Genomic DNA, 22,156 nt, shown 5'->3' with positions numbered 1-22,156 from the left:
CGAACGAAAATCGTTCGATCGAACGATTAAAATCCTTCGATCGTTCGAATCGAACGATTTTCGGATGTTCGAAGTTCGCAAACTGTTCGCGAACTGTTCGCATTTTTTGCCGGTGTTCGCGAACGGCGTTCGCGAACACATTATCGGCGGTTCGCTACATCCCTAGTACAATATGACAGTGGGAATTCATATGCACCCCTAAAAATCTCATACAAATGGTGCAATTTTACTCTGGGAAACTGTGGCAAGCTTTGTTTCAGCATTTGATAAATATGCCACTCGGCCAACAACGAATGTCTTTAATTAATTGGAGAGCATTTTTCAATATCCTTAAGTTCTGTGTTTATCAACTTCTCAGGGCACATTGACATGATATAAATAATCTGATTCACTAACTGGTTCAACTGTTTTTTTTATCAAGGACATGCTTTATACCTGGTCTGATCTGTTGCAGGAGCTGGAAAATACTCAATGTTAACTTAAAATAAGAATAATTATTATGGCTGGTGTTATAAAATAAGCATCTAAAATTGTATGGGGCATTTATATCACAGAAATGAATGCATAGCCTCTAGACAGAACAGATTAAAATTTTGGTTCTCAGAAAACTGCTCAGCAAAGGGAACCTTATGTTCAGGCATAATAAGGGCCATTGTAGAACTCAGTACAGTGTCCAAAGTGCAATTATCAGACATAAATTCTCATGTTTTTTACCTACAATGCAGCATTTTGCTGCAGCTAATATTTCCGGATGGTATTGTGGTTTGCTTCAATCCTGGAATTAATAGGTACTTGGGGGGGGCATATTTATCAAAATCCAAATTTTTTGGAGTACTTTAAAAAGTCTGACCAAACTAGAATCCACAATTGGAGCTTATTTTTTATTAAAAAAGCATGAATTAATCGGATCGGGGACAAACACAAAAAAATAGAGTGAAATAGAGCAAAAATCCAAATCGTATGCTTTTTCCCAAATTGCCCAAATTCCAGTGCAGACGACAGAAAATTACAAATAGGATAGGGACATCTTTATACACACCTCGGTAGGTCTGAGATGCCGGATTTTTGGATTCAGACTTTTTCCATCCACGGGGTACAATAAATCTCGAAAAATTTGAGGGTTTTTTTTTCACAAAAAATCCAGATTTATAGTAAAAAAAACTAGAATTTTTTGTGTTTTTGGCATTTGGACTTTAACATATAAACCCTTAAGTGTAATGGAAGGCAACACATTTTTTTATTTTTTGCAATTTTTATTAATAGTTAGAGGCACATTTATTTATTTTTTAACTCACATGAATTTGATTTTACTCGAAATTCGATTGGGGGGTAGTTGATTTTAAAAATTGAATATGTGAAACTCGGACGAATTTAAACAACCCAAAAACTTGAATAGAATTCAATTCAGATTCGATTAAACTCGATTTGAGTTTTTTCTCTGAAAAAAACTCGAATGTCAGGGAGGCTACTAACATCTGCAAATTGGTCACTGGACTTCTCCAATTGACTTATACAGGAACTCAGATAGACAAATACAAGAGGTCCTCTGCACCCATTATCAATATATTTAAGACATTGAGGCATTTTGTGCATACTGCTACTAACAAATGCCTTATACTGCAAACAAAACAGGGATTGTTTGTCCATATATTGCAATATATTTAAGCTGGCCAACTACGTCAAAGTCATCCCATATCTGGCCAGTCCTTCACTCAATTTTCATCTGATTCAATTCTATTGCTTCATTATAGCAAGAAATCCCTGTTTTGTTTAAAGGGTAATGCATTTTTTAGTAGCTGTATGCACAAAATGTCTCTGTCTTAAATATATTGTTAGTGGGTTGAGTGCAGAGGACTCTAGTATTTGTCTCTATGTATTTTGTGGTCACAGCCTCATTCCCCCCCGCCTAATAGCGGTGAGCACAACTTTCCCTTGTTTGTTATAGTTTATACAGGAATTCGGCAGGTTTTAGGTGGCAAATATTCGAATTTGAATTCTTAAAGTGATAGAGTATGATAAATCTTGAAAATGTAATTGCATTTTTTTTTTAAAAAAAAACTTGAATCAAGTTTGGATAATTCCCTAGTCGAATTTGACAGTTTTGACCATAAAAAAAAAACAAGAAAATTTGAATTCGAATTTTCAATTCAACCCGTAATAAATCTGTCCCTTAAAGTCTAGGTTTACTAACTACAGATGGCTATGACTAAAGCAATACTGTTGCATGGGGTAGCTAATTTTATTAACCATTCCACAACCCTCCAGACACTGCGGGTGACGCTTGTGGCAAAATGTGACGTATGAAGCAGTTATTATAGTGATTTGTATTCAACTGAAGGAACTGCTACTGATCTCAGCTTTCTCATTAAAATATAGATTTTTACCATACACACAAACACACCAGAGCAGTGCATCAGCGTCTCTAAATTACACAAACAAATCCAATTGATAAAACTTTGACCTCTTGGACTGTGAGGGGACTTTGCTATTACAGTGTGCAGGGTGGGGAGGATGGGTCTCCCAGAAGGCTGTGGGGCAAATGATTCATGCAGTTGAAAAGGATCCGGCGTAGTAATCATGTTAGGGAGAAGGCTTGCAGTCTCTGACTCATCCTACTTAGCAAAGCAGATTTTACAGAGAGAAAACTCTGCTGTTTCACATTTAGCAGTTCTGTGTTGTTCTCACTAAAACAGATGGTGGACCTGGCAATTATTTTGTATAACTAGTAGAAGCTCCACTTATAAGACATCATCTGTACTTCCCTGATCTAGCTTTGGTGACCAAAATCTACATGCAGTCTTCCATGCATAAAGAGAATTCGTTTGAAACCATATAGTATCCAATGATGCACTTTAGCAAACGGTTGTACTTGGCATTGCATGCATCCCAATGTAATGTAGGTTTGTTCGTTTCCTTATCTAAAGGTGTCCATACACGGGCCGATAAAAGCTGCCGACAGAACGAGTCGGCAGCTTATTGGCCCGTGTATGGGGGCCCCCGACGGGCTTCCCCGATCGAGATCTGGCCGAAAGTCGGCCAGACCTCGATCGGATGGGACTAAAAATCCCGTCGGATCGCGGCCGCATCTGTTCGTTGATGTGGTCCTGCGATCCGACCGCCCGTTCGCGTTCGCTAGGATCCGATCGTTGGGCCCTAGGGCCCACGATCGGATCAGCCCGATATTGGAGGGAGATCCGCTCATTTGGCGACATCGACAAATGAGCGGATCTCTCCATGTATGGCCACCTTAAAGGAAAACTATACCCCCAAAATGAACACTTAAGCAACAGATAGTTCATATCATATTAAGTGACATATTAAAGAATCTTACCAAACTGGAATATATATTTAAGTAAATATTGCCCTTTTACATCTCTTGCCTTGAGCCACCATTTTGTGATGGTCTCTGTGCTGTCTCAGAGATCACCTGATAAATAAAGAGTGATTTTTTAACTTTAAGAATTGACTGGAAATATATTTTTGAATTTTTGATCAGAGATCACCTGACCAGAAATACTTCAACTCTAACTGTAACAGGAAGAAGTGTGGAAGCAAAAGACACAACTCTGTCTGTTAATTGGCTCATGTGACCTAACATGTATGGTTTGTTGGTATGTTTGTGAGTACAGTGAATCCTACGATCTCAGGGGGCGGCCCTTATTTTTTAAAATGGCAATTTTCTATTTATGATTACCCAGTGGCACATACTACTAGAAAAGTATATTATTATGATAATGATTTATTTACATGAAGCAGGATTTTACATATGAGCTGTTTTATGCAATATCTTTTTAGAGAGACCTACATTGTTTGGGGGGTATAGTTTTCCTTTAAGCATTCTAATTAGGTTTAATTGTACATTGTATGGCTATAGTATCTTTGACAGAACTACCACTCTCAGCATTACTTCTTCAGATGTAGTTCTGCAGATGAGAATTGAGAGAATCAATCCCAGACCCATGCATTGCTAGGCCGGAAGCAGGTTACACATTTTCCTTCCTCAGTCTGAACTACATACATTTAAACACTGGGCTCTACTAAATTTTACGGTACTGATGTTGTAATCATAAGCTGCTCAATAAAACAGCAGTTAATTGCCTGATATGGGAAATGTACGTCTGTCAGTTTTACAGCCATGACATGTGTGGTTTTTAATTTGCATAATCTGCCTGGAAACATGTTTTTGACAGATTTATGACACTCAAGAGTATGCTAGAGACTAAAGGATGATCCAAATGTTACAGGTTTGAGGGTTTCTCCATGAATAATATCTATAGTAACCAATCAGATAATTGCTTATAGGCAGCATACTAAAAAATGCACTTATTAGGGGTTGTGGGTTTCTAGAGTCAGAACTCCTTTTCTAACACAGGTGATAATTTGCACCACTATTACCAGTAGTAGTAGTCTGCAACCAGATTTGATTATTCTGCTACAAGATAGAAAATGTGGTTGGTTCACACAGTCATGCAGGTAGCCTTTCTTCTTTTTTTTTTCTTGTTTTGCTTTGGAAAATTTGCAGCTGTTCACAACATTGGAAAGTGGATCCTGCATAGAGGCATTATCTAGATAGAGTGTTCATGCTCATAACTAAAATGGCAGTTTGGTGGAACACCAGGTGAATGTCTTCTAGTCATAATAAAAACAAATTTTATGTCAAGTAGATTGCATGTTTTGAAAGAAAAACGCCTCAAAAGAGTATTTATATGATATGTGACTTATGAAAGCATATTATCCTGTATTGGCATATACCTGTACATATCAGTAAATATTGCTATTTTACATCTTTTTTCTGTGAGACATCATTTTGTGAAGTTCTGTGTGTCACAGCAATATATAGATTACATTGCATCTACTAGCAGGTCTCACATGTATCTAGGCAGCTGCTGTAATAAACTTGTTTAATAATGACCTGGAGGTGGGCATTGAAAGTACTGGTTCTATTTTTGCAGATGATACTAAATTGTGCAGAACTATAGGTTCCATGCAGGATGCTGCCACTTTGCAGAGTGATCTGTCTAAGTTGGGAAACTGGGCAGCAAACTGGAAAATGAGGTTCAATGTTGATAAATGCAAGGTTATGCACTTTGGCAAAAATAATATAATTGCAAGCTTTTCACTAAATGGCAGTGTGTTGGGAGTTTCCCTAACTGAAAAGGATCTAGGGGCTTTTGTTGATAACAAGTTGTCTAATTCCGGGCAGTGACATTCTGTGGCCACTAAAGCAAATAAAGTTCTGTCTTGCATAAAAAAGGGCATTAACTCAAGGAATGAAAACATAATTATGCCTCTTTATAGATCCCTGGTGAGGCCTCATCTGGAGTATGCAGTGCAGTTTTGGACTCCAGTCCTTAAGAGGGATATAAATGAGCTGGAGAGAGTGCAGAGACGTGCAACTTAACTGTTTAGGGGGATGGAAATTATGAGGGTAGACTGCCATGGTTGGGGTTGTTTTCTCTGGAAAAAAGGCACTTGCGAGGGGACTACACTTTACAAGTACATTAGAGGACATTAGAGACAAATAGCAGGGGACCTTTTTACCCATAAAGAGAATCACTGTACCAGAGGCCACCCCTTTAGACTAGAAGAAAAGAACTTTCATTTGAAGCAACGCAGGTGGTTCTTCACAGTCAGGACAGTGAGGTTGTGGAATGAACTTTCGGGTCACATTTGGCATAAATGTAATTTTCTTTTTTAATGTCAAAGAAAGAAAATAAATAGATTTTGGTAAGAAGATGTTAACCAAATAAACACAAAAAAACTGAAAAAAGATACATTCTATTACATACATTTTGATTTATGTTGTACATGATAAAGTAATGTCAGAGCCCACATCATCAAACTGCTCATTTTGGCTGAGAACAGAGCAACAGATGGACAATGAGCGCATATGCAGAGTGGGAGGACACGCTTATAAATATCATTTAAATAGACAATACATTTGCAAATGTCTGTCAGTAACATTTCAAGGTTCAACAGAGGCTCTTGTGCATGCTGGACACTGTTATAGTGATCAATATGTGGGGGTTGTATCAACCAAGATAACATTTAATGAAGAAATTAAGGTTTTGTTTTCTCATTTTGTTTTAAGATATAATAATAAAAGTTTAATTTCAAATGTGCAAGATGTCAAATCGCTCAGCTGGTTTTTTTTTTAACCATCATCATAAGTCTTTATCTGTGACCACTTTAACCTGAATGAATGGGATTTTAGAATGTTGTATAATAAACAGTGTTAACTGTTGTCACTAAACATATGAGTGAATGCCCTGTATCAACTGCCCATGCATGAACTTGGCTTAACAGACCCATTGTTTCCCTGTACCATTGCTGCATGCTACATCTCACCCTTAGTAGGTTGCCTTATCTCAGTCCTGTCTCTACAGAGACCATAGGCAAAAATGGGTGTTTTTAGCTCATGCTACCTATGAAACCCATAAAAAAGACACCACATGGGAATGCACGAGTGAAGGTTTAAGGAAAATACTTGAAACTTGAAAACTCAATTGCTTAAAAATGTGAAAAACAACTTGAATGCAGCAAAATTCTGCTGTCGCTAGCGTAGTTTCTCTCCCTATCGCCAGGCGGTCATTACTCCACAGATTCACTAAGGTGCGTATTTTACAGAACATTACCATTTCACCAGACTTCTTGCTTCCAGCTGGCAGGCAGGAAGATCCCCGCCTGCCCTACCACCCCTGGTTGCAGCAAAAGTAAATATAAGGAGGGTTAATGTGCGGGGGGGCTTGAGCCTGGAGGTGGTTGAGCGGGCGGGAGGCAGGGGCCCTAGAGGGGGGTGTGGGGGCCCCTGGGGTAGCAGCCCGGTGTGCCTCACACACCCCAGTCTGACCCTGGGCAAGCTTACTGCAACTGTAGATCGGGCAAGTGATGTCTTCAGCAGACGTTCCATAAAAAATGCAGTGCAACGGAAACAGGGTCCGTGGGGGCTGAGGAGTGCAGGAACAAGCATTCCTCGTCTGGAGAGTGATGAATGTACATAACAGACTGCAAGAAGTAATGTGCTCAGCACTGTTTAGTTGTCCACTGCCAAAAAGGTGCATATTTTACAGAACCTCTTTCGCCAGAGTTTCCTTTGCCACCTTAGGCGAACCGATAAGATGAAGCTACATCTTCCTCAATCAGTGACATCATATCCTGTATGCTGGAAATTCATAAAAGTTGTGAACTCTGGCGCCTTTTAAAGAAGAACTAAACCCTAAAAATTAATATGGCTAAAAATGCCATATTTTTTTATACTGAACTTATTGCACCAGCCTAAAGTTTCAGCTTCTCAATAGCAGCAATGATCCAGGACTACAAACTTGTCACAGGGGGTCACCATCTTGGAAAGTGTCTGCGACACTCACATGCTCAGTGGGCTCTGAGCAGCTGTTGAGAAACTAAGCTTAGGGGTCTTTACAAATTATTAAGCAGAAAATGAGGTTGGTCTGTAATATAAGCTGATGCTACAGGGCTGATTATTAAATTCTAATACTAGTTGCACGGGTGGTATCTGTGCTGCTATGTAGTAATTATCTGTATTAATTAGTCAATTAACCCGTCTTATATTGTGACATTTCTATTCTATGTGTACTGTATATTGTGAGTGGGTCCCTAAGCTCAGTAAGTGACAGCAGCACAGAGCATGTGCAGTGAATCAACAGAAAAGAAGATAGGGAGCTACTGGGGCATCTTTGGAGACACAAATCTTCCCTGCTAAAGGGCTATGGTTGCCTTGGGCTGGTACAGAAGCCCAAAACATAATGTAACACATTTGTAGCCTACTTCTTCAGTTAAGCTTTAGTTCTACTTTAATTTTTTAAAGCGGGAGTGCTTATTTTTTTAACCAGTTTGAGGGGCATGCCACATTTGTTTAAGGGTGGGCTCATGTCTAGAGCATTAGAGGATCTCTTGTGTTTTTATTTAGCTTCCTTGGACATGAGTAATAATAAGTGGCCACCGCAAGCATTTGAACAAAAATCTCTTATAAAGACATCCATACAACCTATACGTACCCGCCCTATTCAAATTGACCTAAGAATAAGAGTACTAACAAAGTTTCACTAGGCAGAATTGAACGCTAGTGAAATATTTCTAAGAAATGCTTGCGTTGACGAACTAATGAAACTCGGGTGCTGAGACACAACTTCGTATTTTAGTGAATTGGCGTTCACCTTTAAGTTAACTTTAATTATGTTATGGAATGGCTAATTCTAAGCAACTTTTCAATTGGTCTTGTTCTTCTGGCTCTTTCCAGCTTTCAGCTGACCCCATCTAAAAATGCTCTGTAAGGCTACAAATTTGTAGTTATTCTTCTTCTTTCTATTCAGACCCTCTCCTATTCATATTCCAGTCTCTTAAAGCTACAAATGTATTGTTATTGCTACTTGTTATTACTCATCATTCTATTCAGGCCCTCTCCTATTAATATTCCAGTCTCTTATTCAAATCAATGCATGATAGATAGATTTATTTGGACCCCAGCAACCAGATTACTGACATTGCAAACTGGAGAGCAGCTGCATAAAACGTTAAATAACTCAAAACCACAAATAATAAAAAATGAATATCAATTGCGAATTGTCTCAGAATATCACTCTCTACATCATCCTAAAAAGTTAATTTAAAGGTGAACAACCCAGCGCAACATGCAGAGTGCACTACTGATCGGTGCCAGCCAGCCCTGTCCTCACCACCTGTCATAGGGCCAGTAGTAAGTGCAGGGCCCAAAGTGGCCTGGGCTCCGTAAATTGAATATCTGAACATAGGCAGTATTCTATTCATAAGGGCAGCCACAGGTCTCTGTGCTCTGAAACAAAGTGGTATGGTAGAAAGTGCTAAAAAAATTATCGGATTGTGCCCATTTTTTACCTTGTACCTTTCCTTCCACTTTGTAGATGATCCCGATTACATCAATATTTGGGACTAAAATGACAATATGCACAAAAGCTGTGTGAACCTTATAATAGTCTACAGTTCTGGGCTCTCTGTTTGATCAGAAATGATTAGCAACAAACATCAAAAATAGTGTTTATCTGCCATCTTTATTTTCTGTCATGTAAAATGCCTGCATGGAAGCAAATTGTAAACCGTGTAGATAATATTGAAGGAATGACAAATTTACAAATAATGTTCTGTAGATTTGCATTACTCAGTCTGTATACACACACACATGCACACATATGCTCCCTCCCTCTCCGCTCTCCCTCCCAATGGCCAGCTGTGCCTAGTACACTTATTATCTCTGGCTGTGCTGATAACATAAGGGAAATAGCAGACGGAGAGAGCAAGACAGAGAAGCTGCAAGCAGAAATCATTTCTAAACAGCCATGAAATCCAGAAGAGACAAGCTTAAAATCCCATCTTTAACATTAGAGTGAGTATGTGCATGCGCATGGAATATCCCTGTTGTGAATCTTCCTCAAGCTTAATACCGAAGGTATAACAAAGGGAGGATTTAGAATCTGTAGAAATGGTTGAAACAGCTGTTGAGGGATGTTCAGTTCACCAGCAAAGAGTATATCATTTGTACAGAGTAGAGCATTTGTGTGCTTGTCATTAGACCTGACTTGTAGAGATTTTCTAAGTAAAAATGTTCTCATATCAGAGACACTCCCTTTTTGGTGACTGAGGGAACCATTTAAATGAGTGAGGCAGGTACTTCTGAATAAAGGTTTCCATATTAGTAATGAGTTAATCCTCCAGTGATAGATGTTATTTTCCATTTAGTAGCCCTGCCTTCTGGTGAGTGAGGCCAGTCAGCTGTCCACTGATTTGTACAGTCTGATTGTCATGCCGCAAGACTGTTATTTGCAGAATGAACGTAACTGAACTGAGGTGCTGGGGTTTATTTCTCTTAAGCCACTACGAGTTTTATACAGTGAGAACTCAATGAATAACATTTCTAGGGAATACTGGGTTGTCCTATTAAATACACTGTGGCATGGGTGAGATAGTCATAAAGTTACTTTTTCTAGTGCTGCACAACTTATTTTAGAAGACAATATAACTTAGGCAAACTGTCACCTGAAGAGTAAGCCTCCTATTGGTAAGATGTGTTTATTTTGGAAAGAATGCATCAATGTAGGTAAATATGCCCTGAATAATGTTGTTCTAAAATGAATGGAATTGTTGAGTGAGGATGCCCATAAATACAACTCTAGTTAGTTTATTCTTTTGAATATCCTTAGGGACCATTATTGCAAAGTCCCTACTCAGCTTCTGTTAGGGGATTTAAACATTCCATCAATACTTTCATCAGCATAGTTCTTCTAGAGTGCAGTCATTTATTGACATTTTAAAACTGCATTAACCATCCTCAAGTTGTATCCTCAGCTGTATCTAGTGTAACATTCACCTGTATATGTCCCTGAAACATTGAGAGTCTTATAGTCTTCACCCCATATTAAACTAGAGCAAACCATACATAAAATATTTATATGCATCTGCGTGTATGTGTATGTTGCAGATTGGTGTTTGTTATATGTTGCTATATTAACCAATGAAGCTACACAGATCATTATACAGATGTATCGCCTGCATGTGCAGTCATTGATGATGGGTATGTCTGTCTATTTCATGCTTTTGTAAATTGTGGTTTTTATTCATGAACTTGTTGAAGTGCAAAAATATCAGTTGACTCTCAGTCTAAGTCATCATGTTAATAGGAATTGTATACCCATGGTTCCTGTGGAGGTCCCTGACAATACAAAAACTGTTTGCAATATACAACAAGTTAAATGCACACATTATTATACATTTATTTATTTAACACACAAATTACACTTAAATTATGATGGAAACAGCTAAAGAGGGCCCTGCTCATTATGGTTTAACATGGCTAAATGGAGAAAGGGGCATGAGATGCAAGATTTTAATATAATCACTATAAGATGCAACTTAACTAGGGTCCACGTTGATTTAATTTTGGGAGTTTGGCTAAAAAAATGTTGCTCTGGCTCCCATTTTGATGTCAGTGTCGTCATCTGGACCAAAAGCATAGCAAGATAAATTTGGTTAATGCTATAATTTTTAGATTTTAGGTCAGCAAAGCATTTTACAAAAATGCATTTTCCTAGTCACATCAGGAGACATGAATCAGCCCTTTTGACAGTTCTGTAAATAAATATTAGTGTACTTGTGCTGTAAAGATGTAGCTGTGCGTTGCTGTGCAGCTCACTTGCCACTGCTCTGCTAGTAAAGAACTTAAAATGTGTTTCTGCCTGTCCTTACTCCTCTCAGTAAATCTCTGTGAAACAGATTCTTATTGCAGTGGAACTGATGGGGTTACCATGGAGACAGAATTCTCTGGCATGGAAAACTCCCCTCCATTTATAACTCAGCCTGGTACAAAGCGCCATTCTCCCCCTACCCATAACAGTATCACACTTTATCGCTAGAAAACCCGGGGTTCCATCACATGGCATTTCAGCTCCCAGGTTATTATGCATTTATTTTAGCCTGGTTGCTTAGATACAAGGTACAACGATACAAAGACTTTTACAATTACCTGGATGATGTTATAAAGAAACATCTTCTCATAAAAGGAATTTGTATTCAAACTTTCTGACATCCAATCTATTGATTCAGCTACATCTTAAAGCAATGCAGCTCGAAAAGCATTTTGTTTCTTTAAACCTACAAAATATTCCTGGTTTTCTTTTACTGCATAAGTAGCATACCTTGCAATATTTACCTAGTTCTGTGAATACAAACATGAGAAGAGAACCATTTTTAAATTAAATTACATTTTAAAGACTAGCAACATCAAACAATAAAAATGTATATATTTTATACAATTAGACTAACATTCTAAACATAATATCTTGATTGAAATATATTCTAGATGTGTTGGGATCTTGGAACAACTATGTGAATTTCAAGAATGATATATGATGTAAGCCTGAGGCTAAAATACATGTTGAATACATGTTAAAGAATTTGCTAACATTCATAAATCTGCTTTTAATAGTTGTTTTGCAGTAGCCAAAGCTTTGTGCTGTTTTAATAGTGCTGCTGGATAGAAATAAATACCAAAGTGAACCAGACACAAAGAATAGCATGACTGCATTTACAGCATATGTGGCTAATGCTACATACATGACCAATGGGAATCAATTTCCAAACAAAATAAGGCTAATGTGTATTCTACAAGAAGAGAAGAAAACTGGTATTTCTAACCCTTGAGCATGTGGTGCTGGAATAAGTGACTATATAGAGCAGAGAAGCATCTAATTAGGGGCTGCCTGTGTGTAATAATTAACATGATCCAGAGATGGTGAAATGCATTGCTATAGCAGCACCATTTTAACCTATCTGTTAAATGACAAGCCTGTGCTCACAGAATTGCATTCTTGAAGATTTTCCATTTTTATAAAAATAGTGAAAAGTGAGCTTAATTTAATTAAATCTTATGCAATTTTGAAAAACATTAACTCACAGGGTGTTACAGAGAAGTGCATCTTAAAACCTGTCAACCCCATAATGCGCCTCCTACCTATAAATTCAAATTCATGTGTGGAGGAGAATACATCAGTATATTTGGCTGCATGTTGAGGCAGATACCATCTAAATGCAACTGGTAAGTGATGGAGGCGAGAAGCTCAGGTGGAGGAAGGAGTACTCCATCTTAATTTCTAGATCCATTGGGAATATGAGTTCAAGGATAGTTCAATGAGCATGGGAAAGTACCTGCCCCATTTCATGGACTCCACAACTAACCATTTATTCTATGGCAAGGGGTACTCATTATGTGTAGAATGCAACCAGATGGTGGCCATAAGTTAACTATAAAGTAGGGATGCACCAAATCCAGTATTCGGTTTGGGATTCGGCCTTTTTCTGCAGGATTCGGATTCGGCCAAATCCTTCTTCCCAGCTGAACGGAATCCGAATCCTAATTTGCATATGCAAATTAGGGGTGGGGAGGGAAATCACGTGACTTTTTGTCAGGAAACAAGGAAGTAAAAATGTTTTCTCCCTTCCCACCCCACGGATTCGGTTAGGTATTCGGCAGAATCTTTCACAAAGGATTCGGGGGTTTGGCCGAATCCAAAATAGTGGATTCGGTGCATCCCTACTATAAAGTTTTCTGACCACAGTGGGTCATGATACTCCTCCATACAGAGTCCATTTTTAATCACGTACCCAACTAAGTTTTTTATGCTTTGAAATCCCATTTAGATTTATTCTAAAAGGGACTCCAGTCAATCACACGTTATTTGTAATTCAATTGGAATTAATGTATTTCAATTTAACATACATGGATCCTTTCCACACAACTCACATACTGTAGTTGTGTGCAGAGTTTTCTCCTCTTAGCACCTGTAGATGTACAAATCATGCCTTGTGAGTATAGCCTGTGTTGTGTTTACAACACAATAATTATCTTGAGGTTCCTTTTGTATACTTCAGCCTTAAACACTTTTGACCTGCCCCAATTCTGTGCCCCAAATGTCCCCTGCACCTACAGGTAAAAAAGTGGGGTGGTCATTTTTTAATTCATTAAATAAAGTGAACATGTTTCTAAGCATACTGATCTGTTCCCTATAAACTATAGCTAGGCGTTGTAATCATTTTAAAGGAAAACTGTACCCCCAGAATGAATATTTAACCAACATATAGGTTATATCATATTAAGTAGCCTATTAAAGGGGTTGTTTGCCTTCAAACACCCTTTTTCAGTTCAGTTGGTTTCAGATAGTTCACTAGAAATAAATAATTTTTCCAATTAATACCTATTTTCTATTTATGGCAGTTTTTCTAATATTAAAGTGTAAAGTTTCATTTTCACCTTCTTTCTGTCTTTCTGAAACAGCTCTGGGAGGAGGGTCAATGACTTTGTAAACTGTTCTAAATTACTACATTTAGTTGATACATTTTTAAACTTTGTCCCTGCTGAGCCGAATCACCGAGTTTTATGAAAGGCAGCTATTACAATTGATACAATAGTTGCTCATATTCCACAGATACTGCTAAGAAATGTAGCAACTAATGTAGAAACTGTATATATCGAATTGTAACAGTTCAGATTCTGTGCCTGAATCACTGAGCTGCCAGACTGAAAGACATGAGACAGGAATATTCAATTTTAAACCTTCAATTTTGGAAAACGGTAAAAAGTAAAAGATGGAAAGCAAAAACTCTATATCTGGTGAACAATCTGAAAACAACTCAACTGAAAAAAGTGTTTGGAAGGTGAACAACCCCTTTAAAGAATCTTACCAACTTACAATATACAGTACATACCAGCACATATTGCCCTTTTACAACATTTTGTGATGGTCTTTGTGCTTTGTGCTTGACCAAAAATAATGCAGCAATAACTGTAACAGGAAGAAGACAGAACTCTGTCCATAAATTGGCTGACGGTGACCCTACATGTGTGTTTTCCTTGGTTTGTTGGTATGCACCCTGAATCGTATATTCCCGGTGCCTGCCATTAGTACTTAAAATAGAAATATTCTAATTAGGATTACTCAATAGTACATACTACTGAAAAGTTGATTTTTATAAAAAAAATATTTTAGGTGAAGTAGGGTTTTACATATGAGCTGTTTTATGCAATATATTTATATAGAAACCTACATTGTTTGGGGGTGTAGTTTTCCTTTAAGTGTTTCATCCAAGATTACAAGGCAAAGACAAAGAAATCAAATCCAAACTTTCCTGAGAGAGAGTACATGCTCAGTGTATTAGTCTACTTAGACAAGTGAGTCACTATATCTGTTCCCACGCGCAGAGTGTAGAAAAATAAAAAACGTGTTTCATTAATGTGTAACAAAAGAGATAAAAGTGAAAGCAAGGCTCAGGTAGTTACCACAATGATTTCCCCCAGAAGACTGTTGCTCATTTTTAAAGAATCGTTATTCCCCAGAAACTCTAAGGTAAATTTTTTGAAACAATAGATGCACAAACACTAAGGGGCAGATTTACTAAGCTTGAGTGGAGAATTCGACTGAAAAAAAATTCGAATTTCAAAGTATTTTTTTGGGGACCATCGAATGGGTCAAATTCGATCGAATTCGATCTAATCGAGCAAATCGAACGATTTGAAGTAAAAATCTATTTGACCATTCAATAGTCGAAGTACTGTCTCTTTAAAAAATACTTTGACTTCATACTTCGCCACTATAAACCTACCGAGCTGCAATGTTAGTCTATGGGGACCTTCCCCAGCACTTTTCTAAGGTTTTTTTGATCGAATAAAAATCCTTCGATCGATCGCTTAAAATCGTTCGAATTGTTAGATTCGAACGATTTTTTTTTTTGAAGCATTTGCGCTAAATCCTTCTAATTTGATATTCAAATTCAAAGGGTTTTACTTTCAGGGTCGAATTCGAGGGTTTATTAACTCTCGAAATCCGACCCTTGATAAATCTGCCCCTAGGTAAAAAAAAAGTTGTACTTCAATAACTTGAAGTTATTTCTGTAAATTCTTGAAATTATGTAATGCCTTTTGATCTAAAACACATGAAAAGCTACATAAATTTGTTTCTGTGAGGGAGCCTTTCTTTTTGAACTGTCATGAATATAGAGAATAATGCTCCCCCTATTGTACATTATATAGTGAATACAGTACCCCTTATTGTAAAATATAAGGATATTATAAATCACAGAGGAGTTCCATGACCATATAAAAGCAAGAGGCCAAAGGAACTCCGAGGTTACTTCTAATATCCTAATATTTTCCAACAAGGGGTACTTTATTTGTATTATACACAAGTTTTAGTGAGTCATGTGACAAAAATAACATCACTGCTCACGTTTATAACTGATGACATCTCTAGTTGCCGTTTATAATTATATAATTTACAGGATATTCATGGCTTTTGTGTATTATATGGATATAATCTACAGTCTGGTCATTTCCCTATGGGACCAGACTGTAAATTATATCCTAATAAACGGTGCGTTCTGATGTCAGAAAGTGCCATTTATAACGGGTCCCCGGCCGCTGAATTTGACGCTGCGTGTCCGAATTTGACACTGCCACGTTCACATTGAACGCCGGCGCGCCCAAATGGGATGACGGGACACCCAAATTAGACACCGATGCACCCAAATTGGACGGCGACCCCCCCTCCTGACATTTCACACAAAATGTAGATTATAATGCATAATTTACCCCCTACTGAAATTTATAAAGATATTAGAAGTCACCTCTGAGTTATGTGACCTGTATAAAAGCACTCGGCCTGCGGCCTCGGTGACATAATGTCTTTATAAATTACAGTAGGGGGTATCCACTATATTAGAAGTCACTGAGGGGTTACATGACTGTATGAAAGCAAGCCAAAAGTCAAGGAACTCATGATTTCTAATATCCTAATAATATACAACAAGGGGTATATTATTTATTCAAATACACAATTTTGTACACAAATTACATTGCTAAGCATCAATTATAACTGATTACATAAATAACTATTGTTTCTAATGATATATTTTATAGGATATTAATGGCTTTATTCTATTATATATATAATATTATGATGGACAGTATCATTGGAAGATAAATTTCCCTTTCTACTTGTTCCCACAAAAAACCTTATTATATTGGAACAAGATCTTTAGATGAATGTATTATAGAACATAATTAGGATGTCTCTTTTATCTCAAATGCCTACATAATAGACTGTAAGATCTCCTTCCCTGTATCACTTCTCTCAAAAGTGACACTTTCATTCATGTGCCAGAACAGAAAGAGTACCGGCTAGTAATTATGATTGGATGGTACTATTCTACAAATAATGTTTTAGCTGCAGATAAATAGATAGATATATTGATAGATAAATAGATAGATAGAGAAATATAGAAAACTTTAAGTACCAATAATGTATGCATTATAAATAGAACTTATATCAAGGGTACACATATTATCTGTGTATGTATATGCAGGAGCAGGATGCAATATTTTAGAAACAGCAGTAACAAAACACAACAGCATCATCCAAAATGCAGTGAAGTCACACACAGTTGCTTAAATATACAATACAGCTATCTTAAAAAACCGGAAGTAACCCGTGTTTAAGGACATAAATCCCTTTCTCAGTGTTCCTTATCACACTATGCTATAATATGCCAATAAACACATAAAAAAGAAGTTGCTCTGTCTCTCTGATGTTCATGTTGTAAGAGCAGTCTCTATACTAATTTATGCCAGCCACAATATTTAGATCCCTAAAAGGGATCTTTACTGATATTTACTCCTTGGTGAGCCAAGGCCTGAACTGATTCTTACCACAATGAAAAGAATGTAGACAGGTCCGGACTGAGAATTAAAATAGGCCCTGGCATTTCAGGTACACAGAGGCCCAATAAGCCCCCACCAGCCCACTAAATACTGACTTTCTATGGCACCTTATAGCAGCCCCTCTGGCATTTGCCAGAACCCACAGATTGCCAGTCCGGGCCTGAATGTAGAAATAGTGCATGATAGATGTGTAGTGCATGATCCCCTGGCCAAATTATATTCAGTATTAAAGGGTTGTAACCCTTAATGTGTAGCTGAAACTGTGTGTTTCTTTTATGCAGATCTGAGACTGGTTGTTGCATTATGTTTATGTATTCCACTATGTACATTTGCTTAGTAGCCTTGTTTGTGCATGAGTTGATGTCAGTTCATTTGTATTAAGTCTGTAGTGTGTACAGGTATATACATGTATAATATGTTACAGAACTGGCCTGGTAGCTGAATTCACTCTTCCTTTACAGTTTATCTCCGAACAACCAAAGCCCGACTCTGCTCAGTCCTTGTAGCCCTTGCAGCCCAAACAGCCCCCTGCAAACACTACACCCATGGAGGTAAGAAGCCTATTACATAGCAAAACTATTAGCTCTTTCCCTAATGGAGGTCTCTGTGTATTATGCCATCTATCATTTTCTGGATTAGGGCATATGCTGGCTTTATATACATCTCAGATTTACTGTATTTGTTTGTCACTGTATTTTTTGCATGTGCTTTAAGGCAGGGGTGCCCAAAAGGTAGATCAGGATCTACCAGTAGACCTTTAGCTGGTGATCAGTAGATCTCAAGACACTGTCAACAAACAACTTGCCTAAATCTCCCTCCTGTTTCATGCTTGGTATTTAATTTAGCAATATACAATTTCCCATAAATCAGTATTGAAGTAATATTTTCCATGGAACAGAATGCTAACAATGCTTTTATGGATGTAGATCATAATGGGACAACATGGCTAACAGTATAACTCGTATTCGGAAAGTATGGGCACTCCTGCTTTAAGGGGTTCTTCACCTTTGAATTAACTTTAGTATTATACAGAGAGTGATGTTCTGAAACAATTTGCAATTGGTTTTCATTTTTTTTTATTTGTAGTTTTTAAGTTTTTTAGCTTTTTATTCAGCAGTTCTTCAGTTTGCCATTTCAACAATCTGGTTGCCAGGGTCCAAATTACTCTAGCAACCCTACATTCATTTGAATGAGAGACTGGAATATCAATAGAAGAGAGCCTAAATAGAAAGATAAATAATTAGAAAAAGTAGCAATAACGATACATTTGCAGCCTGGCATAGCATTTGTTTTTTAGACAGGGTTGGTGACTCCTCATTTAAAAGCTGGAAAGAATCAGAAGAAGAAGGCAAATCTGCAAAAAAAACTGCAAAAAATAAAAAAATGAAGATGAATTGAAAAGTTACTTAGAATTGGTCATTCTATAACATACTAAACTTAAAGGTGAACCACTCCTTTAATGCTTTAGTTTTTATGCATTCCTGTAAAAGTGTGGATTATTTCAGTGTTATTGTTAACCCAGCTGAGCTACTGGAATCCTCCCTACCAGTTTCATTACTTCTTAAAATGACATGTTAAGGCCCGCAGAGATAACTGCTCTGACATACTTAGCTATGGTATCAAATACTTTCAGTATCAATCCTATAAAATTGCACAGTAAATATTTATAAGCTTGAAGCATTATCCTAGACACGTGAATCAGAGAGGACTGTTACATAAATCTATAAGCTTAACCCAATAGACTACAAGAGCCTCTAATGTAGTGATTTTAGGAGGGTTTGTTCTTCCCCAAAACTGTGACATATGAAGATGGTTATTTCTTGCTCTCTGATACTGAAAATAATGTAATTTGGAACTATAATCTTTGGTTTTTCAGAGTAATTTTTCAGAGTAATAGCGCAAGTAACATATGAGTATCAATTACAGTAAATACAGAATAGGGACTAGTTTATCATCTATCATCTATTTGCAGAGTATGTTCATTAGACCTAAAGCGTTGGCATAATTTAAGAAAATGTCATTCTATGAAACTTTCCTGTATACATTAATTTAACATTTTCAGTGATAATTTGTAGTTTGTAATTTGTACATGCACATACTGTTAAAAAGAAGTATCTGTCTGACTGTTCACTGTTTACATAGAGTACTAATGGTTCTGACACCTGAAACAATGTAGCAGAAGCAGCTGATTAAAAGACCTGGAGAAGAACTGAAATACAGATGTCAGTAGCAGTTATATAAAGCAATAAACCATTGTTATACTTAGTATATAAGTAGTGATACTTTTTAGATACTTGATATTAGATACCAATGTAGACATCAACAATTGATTAGCTATAACCCCTCAGTTTCCAAAAGGCTGTCAGTAGGATGCTGGTAATTGCAATTTTTAACAGCTGGAGGGTCATAGGCTTGACAACCCTACATTACATAACTTTATTTGTCCTGGATTATCCCTAGCCTTCAATGTCCCTGCAATGCCTGGGGCCCACATCACTATGACAAGTCTGCTGTCCATAATGAGGAGGAGCTGAATATTTAAAGAGAGCTATACAATTTCAGGGGTTCACTGTAGGAATGATTATTTTCAGTGTTATCATTACCTACTTGAAGTTCACCAAGGCATTGTTCCACACCCAGTTCTGTACACCAAAAGTTGTATGCTAAAGTATCTATAAACCCGCTGTACATTGGCTGGGAAGGTAGTAAAATTGTTTAGTTTCCCCTTCGTGACAGGGTTAATGTACAGTTTAACCTAAGGATGCAAATACACGCAAAGCTCTGATAAACAAACCTAAAGATAAATGTATATCTAATTCTATTAGAATGTAATGATTTAGAATCTGTTGAGGATAGGAATATGCTGGGTGGTCTCCATCTGCAGACTACCTTCCTGTGTATTTCCCTCTGACCCCCAGGCCGCTTAGCACACATGCTAATCCTGTGGCAAATGGCAGTATGCCAGCAGAGAGAAAATATTAAGAGAGGAAATGTCATACACGGGGAGGAGGGGATGTCCCTCGATCCCACAGTGCAGTAGCTGCAGCTGTAATGAGGATGGGAAGGAATCCATGGCGTTTCCAGGGAAACACCATATGGTTCCCAGCTAACATGGAAATAAAGGAGCCAGTCTCTGCAGGATAACAGTAATAGGGAAATTCCATACAGATATAACCTAACTTATTTAATGTATTGTCTGCAGAGCTATTAAAAATCACAGTTTAAGACAAAATGCAAACACTCATACTATAGGATATTTTTTTGTTTTTACACTCATGGGTGAAGTCATTTTGACTGCAGTCTACACACTTCATGCCCGTTCCATCTGAAAAGGAAAATATAGGTCTATGTAAAGCAAGAAGAATAGCTAAGTAATATTTATGATCTTATCTTGCTCTAGTATTGGTCAGTTGTCTATTTTTACTTATAAAAGCTGCTTGTATTTTAAGTGTTGGGCTTTAAGCATTCCTACTATGTCCAGCACTAGTTGCTTGCAGTGTGTGCTTCAGCACAAACCTGGTAATCATTAATGTGTTACTGGCAGATATAAAATGATCATGCTGAATCAGAAAAGGTAGAGTGCTTATCACTTGCTGTTATTGGCATATAGTGCGAATGGTGGAATGTGCAGGCTGTGTATACTCATAATGTGAAGGTTGTACAATACACTATACTCAGTTCTACAAAATAGAACTTAATTATAAGCAAATATTACTTTGTTTTTGCATGTTATCAAAACATATACCCTCCAAGAAATATATCAGCATATGCTTGTGATCAAAACCATGTATGGGACCTGTTATCCAGAATGCAGTCCTTGGGTTTTCTGGATAGCAGATCTTTCCATAATTTGGACTTCATACCTTAAATCTACTAGAAAATCATGTAAACATTAAATAAACCCAATAGGCTGGTTTTGCTTCCAATAAGGATTAATTATATCTTAGTTGGCATCAAGTACAAGGTACTGTTTTATTATTACAGAGAAAAAAGAAAATCATTTTTAAACATGTGGAGTATTTGAAACGAAGTAAGGGGTTGCCATATTGTATACTATTTGGGTAAATGAAAAATGAACTAGCATGTTAGCAGAATCATGAAGAAATTTATTGTATACTATTTAGCTTTACCAAGAAATACAACTGAGCAACTGAGATATGATAAAAGAAAACATGCAAAACATTTTGTAAGATAATAATCCATAAGGAGGCACATTGATGTGGTGTTACGATTACAGCATTCGTCTCCTTTCTATTCAGGGTGCTATCTGCATTTGTTTTGAATTTTACAAAGGTTAAATTATTTCCCATTCAAAGCATAATGGCTTATGGTGACACCCAGTGGCAAAACTAGAGACTACAGTGCAACACATAGAGACACCTAAATACAACATTCATTTTACTACAACACACCCCAGATAAGCCAGTATAATACTATAGAAGATGAATAATCTGCATATTAACCCCAGGCATGCTAGTACAATTACTACAGAAAATGTATAATCAGTTTATTAACCTTATCTATGCCAGTATAATCACCGTAGAAATGTAGAAAGCATTACCATGCACAAGCAGAATTCCAGTAGTGCAGTTTTCATCTCTCCTTGTGCTCCTACTGCTGCTTGGCACTCTCTCTCTCTCTCTCTCTCTCTCTCTCTCTCTCTCTCTCTCTCTCTCTCTCTCTCAGTGGGCCCTGGGCTGTTGCTCAATTGATCCTATGGTTAAAGTAACCCTCTCTCCAATAACAAATAGGAGAGGTGTACTCTAGCCATTCTCAGTTTCCACATTTCTGCACAGTGGAGTGGAAGTAGGAGACCTCAGCAACCGATCTTTTCCATCCTATCCCACCACACACAGGGACACAGGGTCAGAAGTATGAATACCCATCCATCATCCAGTTAAA

At 37.4% G+C, this 22,156-nt stretch overlaps 1 protein-coding gene across 7 annotated transcripts in view; it reads left to right on the top strand.

Annotated features, from left to right (window-relative positions):
• The window catches only part of mast3.L (microtubule associated serine/threonine kinase 3 L homeolog), a 101,540-nt gene that overhangs the window by 11,496 nt on the left and 67,888 nt on the right, over positions 1-22,156 (top strand). For 5 of the 7 annotated variants that reach the window (XM_041581275.1, XM_041581272.1, XM_041581273.1 and 2 more), the window contains exon 3: positions 17,716-17,805. In XM_041581275.1, the coding sequence (XP_041437209.1) occupies positions 17,716-17,805 (90 nt within the window). Of the gene's footprint in view, positions 1-9,256; positions 9,377-17,715; positions 17,806-22,156 lie in introns of those variants that run through there. The other 2 variants (XM_018247504.2, NM_001093964.1) reach the window with 2 other exon arrangements.

Source organism: Xenopus laevis, chromosome 1L (genome assembly GCF_017654675.1).
Source record: "Xenopus laevis strain J_2021 chromosome 1L, Xenopus_laevis_v10.1, whole genome shotgun sequence".
Classification (NCBI taxonomy): Eukaryota; Metazoa; Chordata; class Amphibia; order Anura; family Pipidae; genus Xenopus; species Xenopus laevis.
The sequence above is the reverse complement of the archived record's forward strand: the minus strand, read 5'-3'. Positions and strand labels throughout refer to the sequence as shown.